General features: G+C 37.3%; 1 protein-coding gene across 1 annotated transcript; it reads right to left on the reverse strand.

Moving 5' to 3' along the window:
* Positions 1-8,631: 8,631 nt before the first annotated feature.
* Positions 8,632-11,387, reverse strand: LOC115947458 (protein FAM240B-like). Its single transcript, XM_031054453.1, has 2 exons — positions 11,242-11,387; positions 8,632-8,764 (listed from the first exon to the last, which is right to left on the reverse strand). The coding sequence occupies exons 1-2, from the start codon at positions 11,385-11,387 to the stop codon at positions 8,632-8,634; spliced, it is 279 nt and encodes a 92-aa protein (XP_030910313.1).
* Positions 11,388-26,495: the final 15,108 nt, after the last annotated feature.

Consider the following 26,495-nt stretch of genomic DNA (forward strand, 5'->3'; position numbering starts at 1 on the left):
TGCCGGGTATTAACAGTACTGAGTATTTTTCTCTACTGTTTGTGTTAAAAATTAGCATGACTTTAATGAGAACTCTACCATAAATTTTGAGATATGTTAACATAGAGAAAGATGGCACCTGAGAAAGTAGGCTTCAGTGCACTCAGAATTTTCTTTTGAACAGTCTGTTTGCCTAGAGATATATATAAAAACAGTTTAAAAACTTGTTTTTCTAGATCTTCTGTTTGGCTCCAGAGCACCTGTCATTCAGCTTGGGACAGTGCCTTGTGTTTTAATTTCCATCTTCCATTTCTCTCTTGCTTATACATCCCTTCTCTTTTCACAGAACACTGGGTCATGGGACCACTGAAGAGGAACTTTGCCTCCCATGCCCTGACTGAGTTTGCTCTGTGACTGCCCTGCTGCCACAGCTCTTTGCATCTGGGACTAACATGAGCTGCCAGCAGTTCTCAAGCAGCTTTAGTCAATGTGCGATGATTAAATCTCTTTCAGCAAAGAGAAAGTCAGGTTCTATACAGATTCCTGTCCTCAGAGCCCCTTCTCACATTGCTACTCATAGACCTAATGGGCTGTTGCTGTGACTCCTCCTAACTGAAAAGCAACTGTAAGTAGCTGGGGTAGGTGATGAAAAGTGGATAAAAGAAGATCAGAAGGTAGCTTTGGCCCTCAGCCCTGCTAGCAGGATGGCAGTTGTGGAGTCAGCTGCGCAAGGAGAGCAGGGTCCCTCTCACAGGGCCTTCTTTTACAGATCTGTTTTCCTCTGGCACCTGTAGAAGATGGTGCAACCCCCACTCGGAGACACAGATAAAGAAGTGAGAAACATGTCCTGCAGGAAAAGGCAAAACTAGGCCCTAGACTGAGGGAGCAGAAGCTCAGCTTGACAATGCTACCATGGGGACTTGAATGTCCCTTCTTCAACCTTGCTTCTCTGAGAGAAACCCACCCCAAAAAAACAAATCCATGAAAACATCACAAACAAAAACAAAAATCCAAATATCTTTTGCTCTGGAAGCAGCTTTATTTTGTGTTTAGAGCTTTGCAGAACCTCTGTGGGTGAGGCTGCTGGGGGGATGTGCTGGATCAGTGTTTTACATTCCCTAGCATGGTCTTCCGCTCTGATGTATTCATCCTATGGCTGGCAAACAGCCAGATGAAATTGTGCAGAACACCAAGTATTAAGAAACCAGGAGACAGAGTAGTGTATCTGTGTTGCCTGCTGATTGGAGATGGAGCACTACAAACAGACATTTTCCTAAACTTGAGATTGGAATTGCTGAAGCATTTAGGATAGTGCGTCTGCAGGTACTTTTCTTTGTAACAGAAAATAATATTATCTTTAACAGTAATCCAAGTCCTCAAGGTGAAACGCTTTCATTGTTTCAGTTATAACTAATTAAATGGTGCTGATAGAAAAGCTGCGTTTCATGCATGTGAAAGTCACACACGTGTTTAGCTTGGTTTACTTTTTAATTGATGTGATAATGTGGAGTAATTTGGAGCATGGGAAGGTGCTGAGTATTGATTGGTTTTCTTTCATTTATTTTCAATTATGAAAAATTAATTTTCTGAGACAAGTCTTTCAAGTACTAGTTTCTTTTTAGAAAGCGTATGTGTGCAAGTCAGAAACTGCTCTGCAGTCCAGGAGATACAGCTTGCAGATCAGGGTACATAGTAATTACATGCCAGATCAGAGCAAAGCTCACCAAGCCTGTCACATTGAGTGGAATTCATGCTAGAAGGCCATTATTTTTCGCAGTTCAAATTTTGCTCTTGTCTCTTGGCAGCACAAATGAAGCTCCTCTGTTAAAAACACCCTGCAGCCTCACTGTGGATTTTTGTTGCTTGCTGTCCAACAGAAATATCAGACTTTCTTAAGGTGCATTTGGGACTGGCAGACAGAATTTGCAGTTGGGTGGGAGCTTAGCAGTACTTGGGCTAGTCAGTACTGCACATTTCAAAACTAGCTTGCTTGGAGAGATGCTAGCCTTGACATCAGGACCGGCTGCTTTCTCTGGCAATTCCAGGGAATGTAATGGCAGTGTCCGAGTTAAACTATAAACATAGCATCTAAAGTAGTTGATGGCATTCTTATTTTCTGCATCCGTAAACTTTGTAGAGACCTAATAACTGAGTGCTGCGAAAATCCCTGCAGTAAAGCTGTAAGATACATCAGTACCTACTTTGAGATCTTCTTTGGAGGTACCTTGGAGTAAAAATGAAAAGTTCTGGTTTTGTAATAAAGAGGGTATTCTTTAGTGCATCCACTAATTAAAGCAAAAAAACAGCCCATGAGATGCTAGTCTTTTGTCAGAACATGACTGAGTGTTACATATTAACTACTTTCATGGATTGCTCCTAATAATCCATAATTGGTCAAAGGTAACTGAACTGAAAATAAGCAAGCCATATGCAGACTATCTTGACCAAACACATGCCACAGAATTCTGATACGGCTCCAGAGGGGCTTATTATGTGTTGGAAGTACTGAAATTTTCCTGTGGTTTAGGCATAAAACTTTTCAAACATGGCTGCACTTTGTTAGTTTGTGGATAGACTCATTCTGCACAATTGTCAGCCCCCTAGTACATATTATAGAGGGGTCATTAGTTCTGGGAAAATGGAGTATTTGTCATCACTGCAGCAGAAGTGTGTACATATCATAAACGGAGCCTGAAGGGATTTAGTTCCAGGTTATTAAGTGTTCATTTAGGATGGTGGATAATAACTGCTGTTTCTGATATTTTAGATTAGACTGCCCTTACTGCTTGTAGGGCTTATTTTCAGTGACTGTTAGTCTTGTTATTACAAATACATATTTAATGTTTGAGGCAGTATCAACAAGATCAGTAAACTTGTGTACTGTCCAAAAGCTGCAAAATATCAATTCATTAGTTTGCGCTTTGTCATTAACTAACAAGAACTCTGCTATGACAATATCCAGTAATTAATGAGGCAGAATCATTATTGAGAACTTTTTTACATGTAAAACCGAACAATTTTGTGGGTTCATTTATTATAATACAACATATAAAAGCACCAACACAAATATTACAGAATAAATTTCTGTGGGAGAATAGCTAAAGTGGAACCAACATCGCCCTGAGAAAAATAAAATTAAGGTATCAGGGCAAACACAGGTACTTTTTAAAAAGGTTTGTCTGAAATAACACTGCTGGTCACTCCAGTAATGTTTTGTTTTCCTTGCCTAATTAGACTCAGAGGCTGCCTGTACTGCAATCTCAAGCTCTAACAATAGTGATGCAATTGTTGACTAGAATAGCATATTAGAGGGAGAAAAATAATATTAGCTATAGCAAAATCTCTTTGAAAGTATAATTTTCTGCTGCTTAACTGCAAATTGCAAACTGCAAACACAGGCTGAGCTTTTCATATGCGTATTTTGCAGATACTCTTTCTCTGTGTTAGATACTAAATCTAATAGAATCAAGAAATGTTAACTAATAAGTCCACTTTTCCCTATGGTTGAACAGCCAAAATATACTGGGAAATGACAGTTCTGATCAAATTGCATCAACGTTCATGTTGGGTATGCAGCGCAATCATGGTGGAGACCAAACACAAAGAAGCTGTTCTTTAAAGAACTGGCCCAAATAGCTAAATTGTTATCTTTCAGATTTGGTGCTGCATTTTTTTCTCCTTTTGATATTTGTCAGATGATTATTTTATTATTGCTGCTATTTGAAATTATAACACTCCCTGATGATGCTTATGTTTGCTATGGAAAAATAGTGACCCTGAATGTGAACCTTTTAGTCATACCAGTGAGACTGAAAACTGGCCCTGAGTACCAGGTAAAGATTAGGCCAGTAGTGTCTCACATTTCATTAGTCATTAGTAGATTATTATTTTGTTTAATGGCGTCTGAGTGGCATTTGAGACAAGTACACTTAGTATGGATGCAGCACATAGAAACCTATTGTTAAGTTTGGCTTCCCTAGTTGTATAAAGCTCTTTTAGGTTATTTGTCAGACTGTTGTTTTTTGGGCCTGGAATTTTCCCTGCCTTGTATACATCTTAGCTTGAAATATATTTAAAATTCTGATATACAGATGAAATAGATGGGAAATAGGAGAAATAAGTAGATTTTTTTTATTGTCAGTCCTGAGTACTGAGGTTTTGTATGCAATTTTTTCTCAAATATGTAACATCATGCATAACTCTTGCCCTTCTCTGTAAGAAATACAGTATAGTAATGCCTAATTCATGAAGGGAAGTGTCCTCAGGAAGTATAACATATTCTAGAGCTACCCTTTCTTTCATCCTCATTTATCTACAGATGCCCTTTTCAATCCACAAGTATTTTTAGGTGATTTACTATTCCTTATTCACACTGTGGCAATGAAGCTCCAGTCAAGTGCTGTTTAATAGGCAAAGTAGAGAACAGCATCCCTCAGGACACCATCAGTTTGTAATTAGGAGGAACATTTGGGCTAGGAAATTGGTAATTATCCTCATATTTCTATCATTTAACTGTAGAACTGAACCACACATGGCTGGTTTATGGTTCCAGAAGCCAGATATATGCTAAGTTTTATTGTAGTGTGGGTAGCCTCTATTTCAACAACATACAGCTCCAGCAGGATGGTTGACCAAACTGTGCATAGTTATGCATGCTAGCACGTCTGCATGGCTGTACAAGCGAATTGTCATTCCTGAGCTCAGTCATTGCATCTGCTAAGGTCCACCTTTAGAGCTATGTGAAATGTTTGAATGTGCTTTGATCCCATCTCCACTGTTTTGGTTGTGTTATACTCACCTACATTAGCAAGTGACTCAGCATGTTACCAGCAACTCAGCAGATCAAGTGACTGCTGCTGAGTTCCCTACATTAGACTAAACATGGTGCAGGGGTTTATGTAAGACTCAATCTATTTTGATTAGTTGGACCAAATATCCCACCTATGCAAGTGTCTCAAAACTGTCTGAAAAGTTAATGCTTATTTTCAGATCCTTAGAGGCTAGCACCCTATGGGGTGTATTTAGAGCATGGCCTCTGGTCTGGCTTAGTTTCCTTTGAAATAATTCTAATTTGCATGCCTTAAGTTTGCTCTGTGACCCAAACCAATATGTGATAGAGTGCAGACAATCAAGGGTTTCACTTAAAGAAACTGAATTTAAGTGCTAATTCAGGTGTAGCAGCTGACAGGTGTTGAGTTGCTATTTATTTAAAGGTCTTACCTGTAACTGGTTGTGTGAGTTTTTCTGGATGGTGTCAGAATGAAGTCAGGCTGTGGCTCAGTGTCATTCATATTCACCCTGTTGACTGCCTTGATTTGAGTAAGCCCTGCTTAAGCAACTGACCACAGTTGAGAGACAGTTTGAGAAAGCAGTTCTTGTGGTGTCTCAAAAATTAGTCACTGGTTCCTGAATCAGACATAGCACTTGGGAGTAAGCATGTGAATGAGTGTATTATGTGCTCACACTATTTGCCGTGCACATAAATTCAAGCTATGGTGGGTGTTCTACAACTGACTTCAGCGTGCCAGTTTAAGTGCATTACCTCATAGATATGATCCCCACCTATTGCATCATATATCACATGTTTAAAGTCCCATGACCAAAACTATTAGTCTCTGACCTCTCCTATACAGTGTTAGTTATTCTTTGCTGGCTTAGGGAAGTGCTGGACTGGCTTATGTGCTGTTGTAAGACATGGTAGCTCCTTACTATTGCAGGGTGGTAGTGATTATGCAAATTAACTGATATTCAATTCCAATTCTTTTTCTATTAGTCAAACTAATAAACTCCAAGGAAAAAAAATAAGTCTGGGTGATTAGTTTTTCTTCTCAAATAGCTAGTCCGAATTTTCTAGTATGGCTACTGTAATATGAATTTTCATTTGATTTATTTTTCTTTTTCTTTTTTTTCTTTGGAAAGAGGGGGTGAACTAGAGACAGGGGAGATAAAAATGCTGTGTTTGGTTGAAGGGGCCTACTATCCCAACAGCTTATACTCACTGGATATCCTGTTTTATCAGTGGGGGCTTTGTATATGAATGAGGCAGGTGTTTTCTAATGAAAGCATTCAACTTGAACTGACTTCTGTTTGCTTGCTTTTATAATGAAATCCAGGCTTGACACTTTCAGGTGTATCTGAAATGCCTAAATTCAGGCTTGAATTCATCAACTCAGAAACTAAAACAAAAGGCCAAAACTTTCCCTGTCACCTTATTGTCTGCTTTTAGGTTTGCAATATTCAAGAAGTATATTTGGCTATATTTGGCTGCTAGACTTTACAATTTCAAACACTTGATTTTTTTTCTGAGTCTAGTTGTATGTGCAGGACCAGTGAAAAATGGTTGAACACCCACGCCTGAGAACAGAAAGCATCTGCTGTTCAGTACCACGGAGGTGCCAAGATACAGCTGCCCTGAAAAATATGTGTTAGAATAGGTAAGGATGACTAATGCATACGCACTTAAGCAACTTACTAAGAGCTGGTTTTGAGTAAGAGTGGGAGGATTTTAGTCTTTCACACTTGTGGTATACACACTCTGTGCTGCAGTGGATGTTTCAGAAACCTACTCTGAAATGGGTTCCATATTCTTGTGAAGATAAACAATACTTGCAACATTTTTTCCATCATGCAGTCAGTATGCTACTGTCTGTTTGCAAAGCTCTTGATGGAATAATTTCTCAGAGACCTAAGCTGGTTTTTGGGCTCCCTTAGGGGAGTGCTGAGAATTACTGCGTGTGGATTGCACCTACTGGTGCGGTCTTTTTCCTCTGTCTTCAAATACTTCATAAACAGTCAGGTATACTGTTATAACAGTGTTCCTAATAATTTGAAATGTTGACACTAGATGTAAAGGAACAACAAATGCTTATTGGGCCAGCTTTTCTTGCATCTTTTCTTGTCACTCTGGCATAGAGTAGGGGGAAGCTGCACTGATGTGAATAGCAATACAACCTAAAGCAGTGGTTAGCAGGTCTAGTAAATCTGGCTTTCACGAGTGGGGAATCTGACATTTCTCAGTATCAATAGGCCCTGCCTATGTGCTTTAGCTACTGGTTCAGTACAGTGAGCTACTGTGTTTTTTACGTAAGTGGCAGCAGGTTCAGTTTCTGTTTGATCTTCTTCACCAGAGATAATATTTAACTTGGGTGGTAGTAAATGAACATTGTAGAGAATAGTGGGAAATAAATGAACATAGAAGAAAGAGACCAGTCTGCAAAGGCAAAAAAGCTGCAATTTTATTATTTTTCAGCATTGCTTTTGTAATAGAGAAAAGAACACTGGAAGAAACAATTGTTTTTTGGGTTGAAATGTGAAAGAACAATGATTCTACATTCCCTTCAGTTTTCAATAATCAAAAAACATTTTATAAATCTTTAATTGTTTTAGTCCTTCTTGGAATAACAGCATTTCTGGGATAAAATGTTTTTTTTGATAGGAGAATGTCACTTTGTAAAAGTGGCAATATTCTGTAAAACTGTGTGCTTTACATTTCTGAGAGGTCAAAATAGTTTGAATTTTGTTTTGTTTTAAAATATATCAAATAAATTCCTATCTACTTCTTCAGTGCAAACAGGGAGGCAAGGTGAAATTCCATCTGGCTTAATGTTGGTATAGAGAATTTTGAATTCTCTAAAATGCTGTTTTAGGGAAAAATAATTGTTTAGATTTATGACTCTTCTCTTGAATATCAAAGAAATTAATTGAAGAGATAATAAGTAAATGTTTAGTTTGTGGGTTTCTTTTCCCAAAAGATATGGTATTTAGATACATAGACATATAGGTAAATATAGCACATTGTTATTACCCTGTATTTAATTATTCCTTCCTCTATTTTACCTGACCTAGAAGAAGGTGAAACAAAGCAAGTGTTTGGATTAGTGTACACCAGCTATGGCAAGTGATGCCCTGCAAACCTATTACGATGAACCGATTCACTGCTTCTATTTCAAAGTCTCTTTCATACTCACTTGCTCTGACATTTCTCAGACAGTTTCATAATAACCTCAGTAGTTTTTTTCTTACCTACCCCATGAAAGTAAAAATACTTTCCTCTGTTCATTTAACGATTAAGTTCTGTAAATCTTCTTGCATGTTGATCGGAAAAGCATTTTTTCTTTTTTTTTTTTCCTGATTGCATTTAAGAATATATTTCCTTTTTCTGTCCAGCTGATAAGATTAATCCTTAACTCCCTTCACTGTGGTTCATCAAGATAGGCAAACAGCTTATATCTGCTCTAAGCCAGACTCTGTGAGCTCTGAAAATGGAAATGTGCAGTTTTGCATGCAGCTCCCTGAATGTATTATTCCCATTAAACAAGTGATCCTTTCTCCTAGAAATATGTTGTTGTCACTCTGCACAGATGCAGTTACATAAGAAAGTCCTGCTGCTTCACAGTAATAATATATCACGGGAAATTAAAAGGTGTCTGCTTCTGATCTATCCTTTTCTTCTTTTTATTTTTTTTTTGAGATTATTGTACTGTGACCTTATTTTTGCACTGAATTTCAGTAGAACCTTATTAGGAGCCCTAGTAGGAGTCTGGAAAAGAGCCAGATTCTGACTTTTTCCTCATTCAGTAGTGTAGCTGCTAGTTTATAGGTGCATGCAGAAGATCAGTCAGGCCCAATGCTTTCTGAGTTTTCACAGTAACTTTAAGCAACAGTTTTATCTGGTGAGGGAAGAGTCTCAATAGACAGCATCATCATCTGTTCTTTCTGCATTTTCATCTGTGCCTGGACCTGACTTGCTCGTCCTTCCAGCCGCAGAGTCCATTCATGGCGGAGTCTGTAGAGAGAGGACAAGCACTTAACAAGTACTGAGCCAAATCCTTCAAATGTATCCAGGGCTTTTCAGCAGGGTCAAAGCTTTCCTCTCTTTCATCACCACAGCACTTGTCCTGTATTTGTTTACCATCTACACATCTCTCTAGCTTGCTAGATGAGGAATGCAGGGGAGAAAGGGATAGTCCTGATGCTATCAGTGGTTGACATTGCTGGATTCCAAATGAGTCAAACAACTGTTGAAATACTGTCAGTGTGAAGGGCTCTGTTTTTTTTTCCTCTAGGATATTCACAAAGCTACACAGAAATACTATCTATACAAGTATAAGGCCATTCAACGTGTAAATTAAAAAATACAGTTACACCCCTATACCTCCCAAGTTTGCTGTAAAATGCTGTGGAGAAGAGCAAGAAGATCTGTCAATATGCCCATTTGGATTTACTCTGAAGAAAAATAAGGTAACCATTTCGTACCTAAAATCTCTACAGACCCTGTATGTGTTTAATGAAAGGAATTGATGTCACATGCAAGAGGAGCCACATAACTTCAAGGCGCAAGTGTAGCACAGACAGAAGAGAAAACCACTAGGGACCACTGCAAGATATTGTTGGATGAGTAATTTTCCGAAGGAAATTGTATTATGAAACACCTGACCCAGCAATGCTATAAGATTAGATATCACATGGCAATGCCAAATACATCATGGGTTTTTATGTTACATTTGGTGGGTTAAAAAAAATCAGCCAATGATTTCATCTGAGAGTAATTCAGCAGTAGCTGTTTCAAGTGAATGATTCTGTTACTTTGGCTTCTGAATTTGATTTTAGATAGTGTTTTAAACTTTTCTCATTTGATCTACCCTTTGTTTCACTATTCCCTTATGCATACAGTTAAGCCTCAAACAACTGTTGCAATTTGTTAGGAAAAATTTGCCATTCAAAGCATTGGTGTTCCTTGTCAATTAGGGTCCTAGGTGTCACAGAATGAACACTATTCCACACTTAGAGCACCTAATTCTCCCAGACTTACATGAAGTCATGAACTTGTAGGTGTTGTAGTGACCTTCTGATTTATTTTTTGTTTTTATTTATTTATTAAAATTAGAGTACTTCGTGAGCAATCTGGGCTTTGGTCAAGTGACCTTGAAGGAATTTTTTTGGGTCTATTTCAGTTGTAAACACTCTGCTAAGATATATCAGATATGTAAGCTAAGACATATTCAGAGTTCTTTTGCTGCATATTTTTCGCTTTTCAGAGAAAATCTTATGACAGCTTTTAGCATTTTTAACTTTGTGATGTTAAAAATAGTACTTATACTCCCAATTGCAATTGATTTGCTATGTCTTCTTGTGGTAGTTTTTTGTGAAGCTAGAGTGACAAAGGTTTCTAGTGCAGCTGAACACTTTCCTGGGTTTTATTATATGTATTTCCTCTCCAGCAACTTGGTGATTTGGGTTGGGAATATTACTGACTAACTGGAGTAGGATGCATTTACTTGGGAGCAGCACTGTCTACATCTGACTATTGGTACACAAGGCCTACACAGAGCTTGATTTCCTTATTCTTTAAATGACAATAGTAGTTTCCTCCTTGGGAACTTGTGTCAGAGTACGTGGAAATTTTTTCAAGGAAATGGTCCTTTACCAGCACATTTCAGTTTGTTGAAGTCAAATTAATTTATGTGAATGTCCCAGTTTTGAGGAAAGTTTATTCAGGAAAATTTTTGTTAATTTCGGCAGCAAAATCCATCAGAAAAACACAAGAGTTACAGATATTTCTTATGCTCTTTCTCTGTCCATTGCTAGCCAGGGCATTCATTTAGTGTGTGTGAGACCCTGGTTCAAACTCCTGAGGTACAACAGGTTGAGAAACTACTTGAAGCAGTCTACCATACTTGTGCTGAGTATTTGTACCATAATCACAACTGTTTTGGGAAAAAAAAATTAAATTTAAGTAGCCTTATTTTTTATCAATCTGTTGTGTAGCAGAAGTGCTAATAAAATGTGTTCCATGGGACAGGAAGATCTCATTATACTGTTTCCATCTTTGATATTATATGATGAGAAAGATTGTTAAACATTATAAAGATGCAATGGGTTTGTAGAGTCTACACATTAAATGAGTGGTTTGCCTGTCCCTTTAATGTAATACGACTTTATACTAGTACTAGCTGTACCAGTTCCAGATAAAAATCTTGGTATTTTCTGTCTGTCACAAGCCATACTGCCAAAGTGCTTTATTTTTGTGTGGGTATGCTCCAAGGCCTTTGAAGAATGTTCATGAGGTTCAGGGGTGAAGGGTGTCTGAGTTTCCACGTAGAAGAGCCACAGAAATATGAGACAGGCAGCTTTGAAAGAAAAAATGCCAAAGATCCTGAACACAATCTGTGCTATGAGTAAAGCAGTACAATAAGGAGTTACCTTATTTTAATGCATGTGATGACATGCCTTGCTATATTGTGCAAAAGAAAAAGTACTTACTTGTTCAGGGCGCTTTTGCTTAACCTAGACTCTTCACATTCTCTTTGCTTAGTTTGCTCTTCAATGACTTTCTCCCAGAAGTTCTTCAGCCCTTCTGCATCATGACCACACATCTTGTGTCTTTTAAAGTTGGTATGCTTGCTCATTTTCTGAAAAGCAATTTGGAGGTCATAGCAGTCAAGAGCTTAACCTAAGGCAGATACTGTGCTGCTTCGCCCCTTGCAATTTCTTTCTCATGAAATGCTATTAAAATAAAGTGTGCCACCTGAGAAGAATAGGTTAGTGGTGTTTACTATGCCTTGAAGCAAAATATAATGCATTGAAACAGGCCTTGGGTGATAGCTAAATGGTGAACCTATATTTTTTGTTACTGAGTAATGACTACGCATAGCACATTTCACTGAAATATTCTGGAAGCCTCAGAATGTGTGAGATTTTAAGTGGTTTTGGAAGAAGTTGGGAAAAATTCTTTCAAATATAGAGCCATTGTCACTATCATCAGATGAGATGTTGTGAAAAGTTTTTCCTTTTTTTATAGGTGGTTGTTATCCAAGGGAAATATGTTGCTTTTAAATGATTCCTTCTACTGCTCCATATGATATGTAGCACAAAATATATGGGGGAATTATGAATCTAAGTTGAGGTTGAAGCACACAGAGTGCAAAGCCCTAGGGAGCTTGTTATGACCTTGTTCTTTGATTTCAAATAAAAATTCAATCTTAAATACTGTTAAAAGTAGAGCTCATTAAAATATAGAGATGAGTTCCAATGAATGAGAAAAAGGATAGAAATTAGGTGAATTTATCCTTGCTAAATGCATAGTATTCAAACAGAGGGTTTTTAGATTCTCAACTTGTCTGTAGTGCTTGCTGGTATAATTAAATATGCATTGATGATCAAATCTTAACTGTACTTTGAAAATTTAAGTTCTGTTGTTTATTTCTAAAGGAAATGGTCAGAAAAATTGCATCATGTACTATAGCTATTGCTGGCCAGATATTTCTTTGCTATGAAGGTATCAATGACCTGTTATGCTTCTACGCTAACGTGAAGCAGGATTTCCTGCAATAATCTCCGCCACTAAGTCCCTCCAGCAAGCAGGATGACACAAGAAATTTAAAAAAAACAACAGACCCATGATCCTGAGTTTTCTGTGACTAGATCTGTGCATAACTTGAGGGTTCCTACGTAATCCCTTTGCTTCCTTGTGTTCATCTATACTCTGCTGTCATTTTGTCATTTTAGCCAAATGTCCATCCTGTAATGCTGATGAATTAATGCCTCATAGACCCTGATATGTACTAGTGAGTCTGCTTCATAGACAATGTCATACTTTATCCTTGGTAACTACTATGAAGACTATGATAATGTAGGTTAATCTGAGGAAACCTTTGATTTGTGCTATGCTTTAAGCAGAACATCAGAGAAAAAGAGTTAGACAGCAACACAAAGGCAGACTTTTGCAAGGTTTTCCCATCAAATACTGTATTTTAAACTCCTGAAGTTTTAAAAGTGCATTTTCCTAGATTGAATATTTTATATTTGGCATTATTTTCACAAACATTTTTTAGAAAGATCAATAACAACAAATAGTTTTGCTAAATGTGATGCTAAGTCTGACTGGGCTGAAAAACTTGCTTAACAGAAAGAAAAATCTCTGCCACTTCCAGATGCAGTATTTTTCCACAGAGAAGTTTAGTTGCTTGAAGACCGGTACAGTCCAACTGGAGTAGTATATGTGCACTGATTAGTTCAGGTAATGAAACCTCCTATGCAATTGAATATCAGACATGCTTGAGTGGTTAGGATACTGGGTCTTTTCACAGCAAAGTTAGAGAAAGCTGGTCTATCACCAAAAAAAGTCAGATATTTTCATTTGAGGCAAACCGCAGTTTTCTGTTGTTCCCCTTGCTGTGGATGGGGAAAGCTGTAGAGGTAGCTGTACAGCAGCAGTTGTTACACCAGCTTAGATACAACAGTTCTATACTATAAACTTTTGCTAAACCTGTTTTGTCTATCAATGATATGGTCTAAATGGGAATATAGGTCATATTTTAAGACTCTTTTGTCTCATTCTCGGGCCCTAAAATAACAGAATTATTTAAAGCTTTATCTTGCAGAAAGGTATGCTTGTCACGGATGCACTGGAACATGCCCTGTCTGTATCTTAATTCTCTAGCCTTTGAGCAGTGTTAGAATAAATGCCTTAGTAATAGGTTGTTCCAGTGAGTGATGGAATATTATTTCATCATTCCCAGGCCAGCAGGTCACCTGGGTCTTTTCACCATTTAAAGGTTCTTCTTTCAGTAGCAGCTGTCCACTTGAAACTCTTCAGATAATTATCATGTTGCCTCAGAAGCCAGATGCAAGCTGCTGACAAATTGTCTGAGTAGGTTTGCCCTCTAATCTCTATTATGCTTTGCCTCACATAAGAGTCTGCCATAACATATTAACCTTTCCTTAGAGATAAAGTTTTTATGATTATTAAATTTCCAGTAGATGTTCTTCAAGTGATACAAAAAGGGCCTCCAGTCTTTATCTGAGTTCTAAATTGCTTAGTTTTTTGGGTGTGCCATGTGGGTTTTGGTGGCCTTAAATCTTGGCTGCTCCATTCAGAGGAAGAAGCTGTGGTCAGACCAGTAGATGGAGGTACTTCTGCAAATGCTAGTCTGGTATATCTGTAAGACTTTTTGCAAGTCAAGAAAATTTGACTTGGTTATAGTTCTTAAGAATGACAAGTGAGAATGAATATTTCACATGATCTTGCTAAGACAGGTTCTTGAAGTAAGATTTTTGAAGATGGTGCTGTCTGGCATTGTTAACCAGCATTTCTTATGCTATATGATAGTATCCTTTCTTTCAGCCTGGCATTACAACATCCATGTATAGAGATTAGAGTTAATGTGTACTGTGTAATTACTTCTTTTTTTTTATAATCAAAATATTCTACTTAGGAGCTTGGTTTGGACTTCTGAGTAATTCTCTGGGTTTGTTTTCTTTGTATCAAACAGTAATTATTGCTCTAGAAAACATCTTTCATTATTGTTGAGTGATTTTCTGTTTTCTTTTTAGGTGTTCCAATAGTATAAATTGGAGTTATACTGACAATTGAACTTAATTCTGGCAAACTTTTCTTGATTTCTTCACTTAGAAACCTCAGGGTTCAGAAACTAGCAGGGCAGCTGGATTTTCTTAAACACACTTTCTCAGAGTAATTCCACCAGTTTTGCCTGGGTGGAAAGTGAGCAAGGAAAAAAGGTTCTTTATAATATTTATTTTAATTTCAGATAGCCAGATAGCCAGTTGGGGAGGAGTCATTCTGGCTACTAATGTTATGCTGGTTTAATGTGTTTTTCTACTAATATGGAAGTAAAATAAGCAAAACCAAAAGTTCATTGGCTTCAAAATTATTACTCAGAAGACTTGAGTCAGTGTAGGTATTGTTTATGGACTGAAAATTTATGTTAGGAAATTTCTGCAGTACCTTTCCTATGTAGGACTACTAAAATGTGTGTAACATTGGTGCAAGGTAAAGTCCCTTGCTAATGGACCCAAACTAAGATGGTTGAGAAGTGACTGTACTCATATGGGTTGTGCCTGCCCATTTGAAGTATAGTTGGCTCCTTGTTTTTGGGATCCAAGTTAATAAAGCAACCTTTAAATAAAGGTGAAACTTGATCTTGGCTAAAGTGGTTTAGGTATTGCTAGTTCTGAAACTGAACTGACAGGAATATGTGTATAGGTGTACAAAAGAGTTCTTTACAGCATTCATAAATGATAGTAATTAATTTATATATTAAGAAATTATTGTTGTATAGAGAATGTCCAGAAGAAGTAATCATAAACAAAATTAACAATGCTGTAAAAGAAAAATATACTGCATTTATAATTAAAACATAAATCACAGGGCCATGAAGCAATCTGTAAGACAGTCTATCATTCATGAACAACAAACAGCATCTACATACAATGCATTGGCTTAAACTCTGAGTTGCTCTCCCAGAGTATGTTTAAAGGAGGTTCAAAGCGTGAATGATGAGTAGTTTTCTTCAACAGATCTCTCCAGTGCAAGGGAGAAAAAATTTTGCTTCTAGTTGGAAATTATTATACGCACAAAGTTTATTCACTGCCACAAAGTTAATACAGAAACAGCCAGTGGTGCAACCTTCTGTATTTTAATCTGATCTGCAGGCTGAATGTGTTTTGTAAAGGTGTTAAATCATGATGTTTCCAAATGCTTTGGTCTTAGCCCTTTATTGGTCTACATGTTTTGAATTACTGTAATCTCAGACAACCTCCAAAGGAGTTTGAACAAATATCTAATGCAAGTAATTTTTCTTCTGAACACTTTATAATTGTATTTCCACTTTGGGCTCTTGCCAGAGGGATTTTTTGAGTTAGAAATGGCTCCTGATATTTTGAACAAAAGTGCTATTTTTAGTAATCTTTATCTAAAATAAACAAGAAAAAGAAGAAATCTTGTCTGAAGCTTGAAGAGGCATTTTTTACCCTTTTTCAGTCTGTTAATTTAACATGTCTTCAGTTAGCCATTGTAAAAATTCAGTATTTTATATACAGACAATACTTGTGCATACAATGCGATTGTCTGAAAATCTTTTGCTTTTTTAAAGTGAACTATTTTAAAGCATTCAGTAATTTTGTTGACTGAATGTATTTTGAGAGAAATGTTGAAGGAGGTTTTAATTTAAATTATGCATAATTTCTTAAAAATCAAATTGTTTGGCTAATAAAAAGAAACCAACCTCAGGGTTTGTTTTTTTTGTTGTTTTTGTTTGTTTGTTTGTTTTTTGTTTTGGTTTTGTTTTTTTTGTTGGTTTTTGTTTTTTCTGTTTTGTTTTTAAGTTTTGTTTCCAAAATATTTGCTGAAAGAACAAACTCTTTAATTATTCTTATTTTAGCTTCTGGTTTTGTATATCTTGAAAGTGTTTCATTTCTAAAAGTGAAGATAAAGCTGACTTTAACACTTTCAATGTATCTGAGGATTCAGACAATTTTAGTGTTGAAGATGAACATGTTTCCAAAATAATGCCCACTGTCACTTCAGCGTTTTTTGAAGATCATTGTGAACAATGGAAAGATATCTTTGACTTCAACTGGATTCAGTCCCACAGGTCATATCATGACCATGAGCTATTTATCTTTGTCAGGCCACTAATTTGGCTCCTATTCCTTTTGCCCTTCACTGGGCTTTGTTCACCTAAACATAGAACACTTTCCAGCATTACAGAATTATTACAGTACAGAACATGACTTCAAAGCCTGTTTATAGTTCTTAAAAAATACTGAAAAAAAGCTTTGTGTTCTAAAAGGTTTTAAATTACGCTACAGAATGAATCACTAGAATGAATATCTCCTTATGTGTTTCTTTTATGCCGATTTTCCTTTCAGTTGAAGTACATGTAATACAGAAATTCTAACAATACTAAAACCAGACATAGGAAGAAATAGTAAGTTAATAACTGAAGTTAAATTAGAGTAAAATAAAACAGATTCAGGATACTTCTGGTATTTTATAAATCAGACAGGATCAGATTATCTTCCAGTAAAGTATACCGTAATATACAGTATTCAAGGTCATGGAGGGGAGAAGAAAGTGCTGATCAAATTCACATGATTTAACAAGAAGAAAAATAAATGCGTATGCATGTATGTCTAGATACATTCAGCAATTTAGATAGACTGAGAAAATCTATTTTGGCCAAAATAAAAGAATATAAATGCTTACTTTGAGTGTATAGTAGCTTCCTCTTCTGCCAAAGTACGGATTTCTTGAGTGATTACTGAATAGTGTCAGTTTTACCTCTGGGTTCCCCTTTTCAAGAGGACTCCAACTGACAGGAATGACTGATGAAATCTGTTCACCCGTCACTCATTTTTATTTGTGACTAATGACATCTGCTATAATGAATTAGTTTAATGGCAGGGGGAAAAAACCCAAACCCACAGTCTCATTTTGTGAAGTCTACAACACACCAAATGGAATGACCAGACAGTTACAGGGCACAAACTTTGAATGCCACATTTGATCTGTGCTATAATTTTTGGCAGGTGCCACTGATGTCATAACTTGGCTCTGGAGAAACAGTTATTCTTTGACAAGTGCAGATCACTGGAACATAACATATGACTTGCAATAATTCAGTGCCATTCCCTCCAAGAAAATGGATAGATTTTAACAGAACATGTTAAATAACACAGCTTGTCTCAGGATAGTGCTACTGAGTGACTGACAGATTTCTTTTTCACTCCTTTTTAAGTGTTGGTCTGTAAAAGCACTTGGTAGGCTACATGTCAGGATTCCAGCTAAGCTGCTAATACGCTGAATAGCACAGGAATCTGAACTCACCCAGCTGCAAGCTGGAATCACAGCGTATATAATTTGTTACAGAATTTAGCACTTCCACTTCTTGGATAGATTCCTCCTCCTTCCACAGATACCACTGGGTGAACAAGAAAACACAGGGAAGCGAGATGCTGTTTAGTCTGGCACAAGGAGAGAAGACTCAGAGAGACTTCCTGCACTCCGCTATTACTGGCAACCTGACTGCATAACCCCTCTGATAATTTGGCAAGTTCCATCCTGAAATGAGTTATGTTTCTTACTCTAGGTATTTCCAATGAAATATTGCTCCAGAACTTTTCTGTGCAAAGTTTTCTTCTGAATTTATTTAAGACAAAAGTTACCCTTCCATTGGCCCCATAGTATGTAGGGCAGAAATCACCCCCCTCTTCTTCCCTCCTTTGAAGAGAAAGATTAATCATTCAGGAATTTGGACTTTTCTCATACTAATTGTCTTGAGAGGTCTCAAGGCTTTTCCCTTCAGTCTTACTGAACACAGGCAAAGAGAACTGTTTGTTGCAGCTGAATACCTTATACCCTTCCTTATTTTGTTTAGGTATAACTGTCTGAATCTAGAATCACATTTCTCTTTTCCAGCGATATACAATGCTCATAAACAGTCACTAATCAATGAAGGCACCCACCTAGCTCTCCTCTTATTTTTTCAAACTTATAAGCTTCTGCTTATAGCAGAAATTTTAATTAGATCCTAAGTTCATGGCCTGTTTTTTTGTGCCATTCTCTCTATTTCAGTCCTTCAGGTCATCTGTTTGTCTAATCTTTGAATTTCAGTCCCCTGTGCTGATGATAACCTTTGTGACTTCCAGAATATTTCTTTAACTCGCTGCTTCATTTTGTGCCAAATGTCACCACTCTAAACAGTAGTAAGGCTGCTTCTATGACAGCTCCTGAGGAATTCCTTTTCTAACCTTCTTGCAGGTAGGGAGCTTTCTCTAAAAGGTTTTACCTTATTTTAGCCACCCATCCACTTAAATGTCTTCTATGAGATCTTTATTTCTTTTTCTCTCTTTTTTTTTGACAATTTATCTAATATTTTTCCTATGGCAATATGTTAAGCATTTTACTAAGATTCACAGTTTATCTCATCCATATGTAAAGACCCACATTTATTTTTGTCAAAGAGAAGCACTGTGGTAATGTGCCATATTTGACCATTGGCAGACCCATTTTGTATTTATTTCATTTGCCTTTAGGTCTTTAATTGTTAAAACCTCTGAAGTTTGTCTGAAAGCCTTAAATGATATAAAGTCAGATATTATCTTTGTTGGAAATATGACAGAATATGGCTCCACCTATAGCACAATAGGTTGCATTCCAGTTCACTGTCAGTGCCTGAAGCTTAGATGAGATTCATATGTAGAGGTAGTATTTTTTTCTTAGCTCAGTTGGTATAAGCTGGGAAAAATGCACAAGGTCTGAAATATAAACAGTCAACATCAAGGCTATATATTAGTTAGGAACAATTTTTCTAGGTTTAAATAGATAAACCTCAGTGAGACCATTAGAGAGAAAAGTTGGTTCCTCTGCTGAATAGAGAAGATAGTAAAGGAAAAGTAAAGTTCACCTATCTCTTACCATAAAAGAAAATGGGTTATTTATTGCTTTCTGGATGTGGTTAGTAGATGGGGAGAAAGAGAGAAGGAGACTGTAATGTGTCACTATGTATACCTATTGACCCATAGTTAGTTTAAATGAACAGCAGAATTATTTTTTCCACTAATCATTCAATAAGGCACTCAGCACAACTATTAGTGGAAGGTAGCCATGAAATGTAATATGAGGTCTATAAGTCACTGCTCCAGGACAGACTATTCTGTCTGATAGCTGATCCTGGACCCCAGGCAAATGTGCAAGTTGCTGATGATGGTGTCAGCCTCTTACATTTTCTCTTCTTGGAGCTGCTCTACTTTATATAAATAATGCAATACTCTATGTTTGAGAGACACAGTCAACAGCATGCTTGTTTAATATCCTGTATGACTCAGAGGGGGGTTTTGCACTTTCCCACAAAGCTGGCTAGTTTGCCTCACATTTTGACTACTAGTTATTCTAAGGCATGTTTTTTCATAGCAAGGAAGTTACTTGAATTTTCTTTCAAGAAAAAAAAATTGATTTCACTGTGGTCCTAACACAGAACAGATCTCAAAATCCTGCTTCTATTCTTATGTCTGAGATTACCCAAATACAGTGTGTCTGAGGACTGACCCACAGTTCTGCTGTGCAATTTCAGTGGTGCCTAGTGGCAAAAAAGCATAAGAAACTCTAGGCAGAGGACTAAGCCACTAGAAGGCAAACAGAGGAATAGTCAGAGCTTATTGAACTTTGTAATTAGAGTGGCTGAGACAGCATGAAAATTCAGTCTGATACTACAGAGAGATCAAAATATAGTCTTCTTGGGCCTTATAGTAAAGTCAATTGCATGAATGATGCAACTTTCAAAGTTGCATAGATTTACTCTATACACTTTCTAGGTGAATCAATATTTTCTGTAAATTATTTCAGTTTTCAGAAGCACATAGATCCCATTATACTTTTGGAGGTTTGTAGCCTAACCTGGCAGTTTCACTTAAGAAGTTGACAAGCCTACAGTGTATGCCTCCCAGTATAGCTCTGACAATTGCATTTGCTCATTTGTAATGATTTAGAGATGCTAATAGGTCCCATGTCGTGTTGTCTTGGCCTGACACAAGCTTTGGTGTTTTAGATGTTGTATTATAGTAATGCACTTTGTTACCCTATCATCAACTTGTATTTTTTTGCTAGTTGGCGCATAAATCACTCTTTATGTGGGCTTTCTTTTTTTATGTGAGCAATTGCAGAATACAGCTTTAAAGTATGGTGCATGTGACAGTGTATTTTGGAATGTTTCCTTACTGTGCTATTATCAGGACCTGAAGGACCTCATAGACCTTCACAGACCTGTTCAATCTCACGCATGATCCACACCGCTGACCAAGCACCCTGTTTCCCCTCAGGCCCAGGAATCTTATTCCTGCCTGAACTCTTTCTGACAAGATCCCTGTCTCTTGCCCTGCCCCTGGCCTACATCACAGACCAGGCATCTGGCAAAAGTATTTAGCAACACCTTCATAGGTAGCTTGTCTCTGGACCTGTTTCCTGGCTGTGCAGTACATGTTTTATCTCCTCGCCATTCTTGGGGCTGCTGATGGATGCTGTTACCAACACCTGATGCAGGAGCCTCCTTGGCCTGCCATTCTGAGATCCCACAGGAGGATGACTTCTTGGTGAAGGCAGTGCTTGTGCTGGGGTCACACTTGGCTCCTCATTTATTCCTCTGTCATGGGGAAGCCAACTTTTTTTTTTGCCACCTACCCATTACCCTGGATACAACTCCATGGGTGACAGCAATATAGACATGTCAAATGTGAAAACCAAACCTGAACACAGAAAAGTGTGTGGAAGAAAAGGCTGCCTTGCCTACAGTTTGGGTCTCACTAATCTGTGCAATTTTGTGAAAGAAATGCTCGAAATAGTGTTGCAGTATGACATTCTAATTTGTTGATTTGGAGTCTGTGCTACTAGTATTTACAGTCACATACTAACCAACTTTTATGCTGAGAAACCATGAACTCATCTCCATGACTGCCATCAGTGTTTGGGATGTACTTACATAAGTGGCCCAGAACAGTTTTAATTTATCTGAATGACTGAAGGAATACCTTATTACTGTCAAGTACATTAAGAAGGAGGAAAATACATAGTAGTTAGTGGATTCTGATAATTCACACTGTCAGTTGTGTAGATATCTTTAAACTACTGCATAGATAGGCTTCTGTACCTATGTTGACGCTGTCAATAGGATGCTTGTTTGCATTAGGTAACCAAGCCTTATCCTTCACTGAATGGAAGAAAATTCATTTTGTTACAGGCCATTGAAAATTTCAGTGGTCATTTAACTGCAGTGACCTCTGGACAGCCTAGCAGGCTGCAAAATGCCTATTTCTTTCCCCAGTTATGCTTGGATGCATGCACTTGACTACCTGAAGAGGAGGGTGCCTAGTCCATGATTTTCATTTGACTTCCATTTCCTTATCAGGATGATGTTTGTCTTTTGTGTATTGCACATTAATTTCAAGCATGAGGGGAAACAGACATTAAAAAGAATGAAGACTAAATTGCAATACAGCAGCTAGTTTCTGGTTTTTACTGACACAAAGTTCTTCCCAGCTTGCAGGACTTGCAGTACATGCTGTAAGCTCCCTCAGGAAAGGGAGGGAGGGAGCTTATATATGTGTAATTACAGACAGAAGATGCATAAAACAGGACAATGTGGAATGTGCTGATGAGGTTTAGATGGTACTACAATTTTTCTATGGTCTGGGAAAGTGTTCTTATTGTCTCAGCATTGCTCTTGCTTTGCTACTCAGAAAACATCCATCAACACCATTCAGGAAACCTCTGTAGTGTTCAATTGCAGAGTCTTGTCTTACTGCCATCTCCTTGTTTTTACTCTCAAGCTTTTGCCTGTGCTGTGTGGATGTGTCTTCTGTTGTGTGGTTTTGGCCAGCAAGGTCAAGCTTCCTTAAGCCTAAAAATCCGGGTGATGAATGTTTTCTCTGCAGCTAGAAGATAAACAGTTGACAGAATTTAAGGGTTCTTATTACCATCTTCCCTTCTGTGTCAGGGGACAATGCTTTCTGTGTGCACCAGAAAAGGAGGCATAACATGGATGGTTCCCGGAAGAGACATGCCAAAGAGAGTGCTAAAGTAGAGGTCAATGAAAAGACAGTGCAGTGTGTTGGCCCCATAACTGATATCTCTCAGGTCATGCAGATGGACATTATGCTGTATGATGTGACATTATTTCATTTGTATTGCTATAGGATGGCAAGCATGTCTCTCCAACAGCGTCAGTTGTATCATGTCACTGGTCCTACATAAGCTAACTGAAGAAATATAAAATTACTGGACAAGAAAAACGATTTGAGAAGTCTTGAAAACTAGGACATGCTATAATGCTACATTGATCTGCAGCTTAAAGGAAGACTTGAAGGACTGACCAATGTGAAGCAAAAGTCTAAGTACAAAAAATGTCCAGAATGGAAGACTACACATGGGCTCTATGTGAAGGTTTCAGGCTCCAGAGAGGAGTGGAAAACATGTAATACCAAAAAAAAAAAAATATTTGTGAAAAGTCTGAAATGTGACATGAATAGAACATTGGGGGACCAACATAAAATCTACCAGTGAAAAATTAACCTGTCAAAATATCTTGAATTAATCTGATTTCCCATCTGAGTTTATAGTTAGGCAGTGTTTTGCACAGTGGGATTGTATTACCAGAACTGGAAAGCTGGCTTTGAAAGGCAAGGAAAAGTGGCTTAGAAATGCGTGCCTAAGAGGCTGTATCAGGCTACACAATTTGTTCAAGATACAGTCTTAATAATGCTCCAAAGTAGAGAGAGTGAAAAGATTATTATAGCCATGAAGACTGGGAAAATAGCCAATGTAGGTAAACCTATACTTCAGATGACAGTGAGAAAGGGATTGTATAGGAATTTCTATTTCCCAAGCTGATGTTTTATTCATATTCACATGGTCAGATCTACTAATTACATTTTAATTATTTTTTTGGGGGGGACGACGACACAGAGGTAGGATAAAATTAGGGAGACAAAATTCATTCTACAAGGTAAAGAGCTCAATAATAAAAGGATCTACAACTTGGGTAATTTTTAGTGCTCAGCTTTTCACAATTTGGCAGGTATAATATGCATTTTCTCATTATTTGTTGTTCTTGAAGTTTGGTATGAGAACTGATGAAGGAAAGGTCTAACCTGAAATGAAGAGTCTGGCAACAGTGAGGCAAATCACAAACAAATGAAGACTCTGAAATGCCTGGGTCTGGGGAAAATTCTTCACTTTAAAAAAGCAACCCTCCTAGGCAAACCTCCTGTATTTTTTATAATGGTATTGTGCAGCTTTATAGTTACTTTACCAGTTACCATAATTTGCTTTTTTTTTAATGAGATTCAGTTAATAGGTTTCCTTAGAAATAAGACCCATCTTAGCTGATACTGTCTGGGTACCTAGGTCCTAAATATTTTAAACACAGACACTGGCAATGTTGAAGCTCATTTTCTGGCCAGCTGAAGTGAAAAGAATCTCTTCTTCCTCTAGGTCAAGGCCGAAGGGAGGCCTATCACAGTGGGAATTCTCACTTTCAGGTAGCATGCAAGCATCACAACATGTAAAAAGCTTTCTATCCATTTCTAAAGAAGCATTTGATGTCCCAAGCTAAAAACCAGTTTGCAGCCAGCAGTTGATCTGTGGATGTTATGCCATGATTTTGTTTCAGCTCACCATAAATCTTTCAATGTTTCATTCTGGAGCTTCCTCCTAACACACTCAGGGGCTCTTAGACTTCATTTTTATTGTATTGTTCCTCCCTTCTGATTTTATTTGATGTTATCTATCAATGTCAGATGTGTTACTGACACCCTCTTAAGCATTTTTAAACACTTCCACACCTTGGATGCAGTCACAAAGGTTAAGCAATAGCCACCACTGTCCTGCCTTCAGCTACTCATCACCTCCTCAGTGCTAGCAGCTACCTCATCTCTTGCTCTAACAGATACAATGCCGAAAGAAGTCTCTAATACTTTCATCCAATGCAGCCTATATGTTTAAAGAGTCTGAAGGGCAAGATCCTGCTCACAGATGTTTTGATGGAAATGGTTTGCGGGGAGATCTCATGCCAAACTCTGCTGAGGTTGAAGACAGGAGTGCTGAGGACTCTCACAGTGCCGGGTCACTGCTGCTAAAACCCACTTGTACCAGCCTGTATTGTCTCAGACATGAAAGAGAAAGCAAGCCTCTGTTTTTCTAATAGTTTTATTTGCTCTCTCTGGTCACACTGATGAACCATATAAAGTATTTCACTATTCAGATGTTGCTTTTTGTCCCAGTTATAATTTACTTTTGAACAATACTCAACTCCTGGAATCTAGGAGGAAATGGCAAAAGTGACAAGTATTTTTAAGTAATCAAAACATTATCTGCAGGTTGTGGAAATAAAACCATTCACAAATGTTTTAAAAGGACAAATGTCCATCACAGTGACGGTTGCTTCTAGGTGGGAAAAAAGCTATGGCTAAGAGAATTTGCTACACTGGGTTTTGTGCAAATATGGATAATGCAGTGAGCACCTTGTTGACAAAACATCTTTACTTTAAACTAAGTGATAGTCTAAAGGCTATCTGTGTCCTTAAACTTCTGTTGCAGGAAAAAAAAATTACAGCAAAAGAAGAAAAATGTTTTTTTTTGAAGAGTTTGTGTTGGGTTTTTTTGGTCTTGTTTTTTTTTTTTTGGTTGTTTTTTTTTTTTTAATAAAAGATGTTCCCCACAAACAAAATACTGAATTTTGGTATTTTTTGCCTTCATCTCACTTTTAATCTTTTTCTGTGTGTTTGGAGTATGATATGAGTGAAGGTTGTGGGCAGGATGATGTGAGTCTTGTGTTTAACATCATAAGAGTTCCTCAGGTGCTGTTATGAATGTCAGGTTTTTTCAAACTAATTTCCTCAGAGGTGGTCAAGCAATTGTAAACTGTCTCAAAAGGGAAAGGTTCTGAGTATATTGGAAAGCACAGACAGAAAAAAGAAAAAAAACCCTAACTCCCATCCCCCATTCAACAAAAAAATAAATAAATAGATATATTGGGGAAAAGAGAACACACCCCTCTCCCCCCATTCTAATAATTTAGTGCAATTTTGTCTGGTTAAGTGTTATATTTCTGTTACATACAAGTTAGTTTAAAATTAGTTCTGTATCTAGTTATGTTCTGCACAGCCTACTTTATATGTGGTAATTGTCCTTTATAAACAAGCTATTAGAATGACATTAAAATTTAGTCCTCAGAAAGTAATTTATCAAATGTTGCGTTAGCCTGCTTGACATTTTAATTTACAAGTTTTTATTATTAGTTTGGTCTCTTGGTTATTAATTGCTTGAAAAACATGTCATTTTTCATGTCTTGTGTAGACAAATACAAGAAAAAAGGTCAAATTTTAATCTTGGTGAAACCAGCATAAGTCAAAGATAACTTCACTAAGTCAGTTAAAGAGTTACTCCTGTGAAAGACAGGCAGCTTCTCCCATATCTAAGCAGACTCAAATGAAAGTTTACATCAAGCATTAGGTAGGAAAGACATAATTTCTTTACTTGGATTAAAAAAATATTTTAGGCTGGGTTTCTTTTGACAGTGAAAGAAATGCTCTTCTTTCCTCTTTTGTTTCCTCAGTAGTAAGATCATGTAGAGCATCATGTAATTACTCAGCTATATTTCTTTCAGTCAGGCAATGTCCTGGAATGTTTCCTGCAAGGGCTTGGATGTCAGTTTCTGAAGCCAATAAATAAGGACTTCTTGAGCAGAAAAAAAAAAGACGTAAAATCACCTTCTGCTCCCACTAGAAAAGCTGGACTTGTGCTTGTTTATGAGCTGGTATGTATGGCATGTATATTTATCTTGTTGAAAAATAATGAGTTTTGCTGAGAAAACTTGGTATTGATGTAATGTTTGTCATTTTATACCATTGTTAGGACTGTGATTACAAGACTGCTTAACAATTTGCAAGCAATATGTGAAAAAAATTGCCAAATCTTCTTGTTAAATTGTCAGTGGTGAAAAAAAAAATGTTGAGCACGTATAACCAGCTGACCGGGAAAGCACAGTACTGTACATCAAATCTAGACTTGCCCTTTAAGTTCACATCTCAAGCAATAAACCTAAAAGAAGTGAGAAGCTAACACTCAGAGGTGCTGTCTGAAGAGATGTGTCTTTTTTTTTCCCCAGAAACCTGGAGAAAGCAAGGGTAACACAGCTGTCAGTAATGGAAGCATAATGAGTGGT

This window comes from Melopsittacus undulatus, chromosome Z, assembly GCF_012275295.1.
Source record: "Melopsittacus undulatus isolate bMelUnd1 chromosome Z, bMelUnd1.mat.Z, whole genome shotgun sequence".
NCBI lineage: Eukaryota > Metazoa > Chordata > Aves > Psittaciformes > Psittaculidae > Melopsittacus > Melopsittacus undulatus.

Excerpts from the sequence above, each read along its gene's own strand:
- LOC115947458 (XM_031054453.1), bottom strand. The coding sequence starts at position 11,387 with ATGAGCAAGCATACCAACTTTAAAAGACACAAGATGTGTGGTCATGAT. Across the intron at positions 8,765-11,241 it reads AGCAAAAGCGCCCTGAACAA|ACTCCGCCATGAATGGACTC; the intron begins GTAAGTACTTTT and ends CTCTCTCTACAG.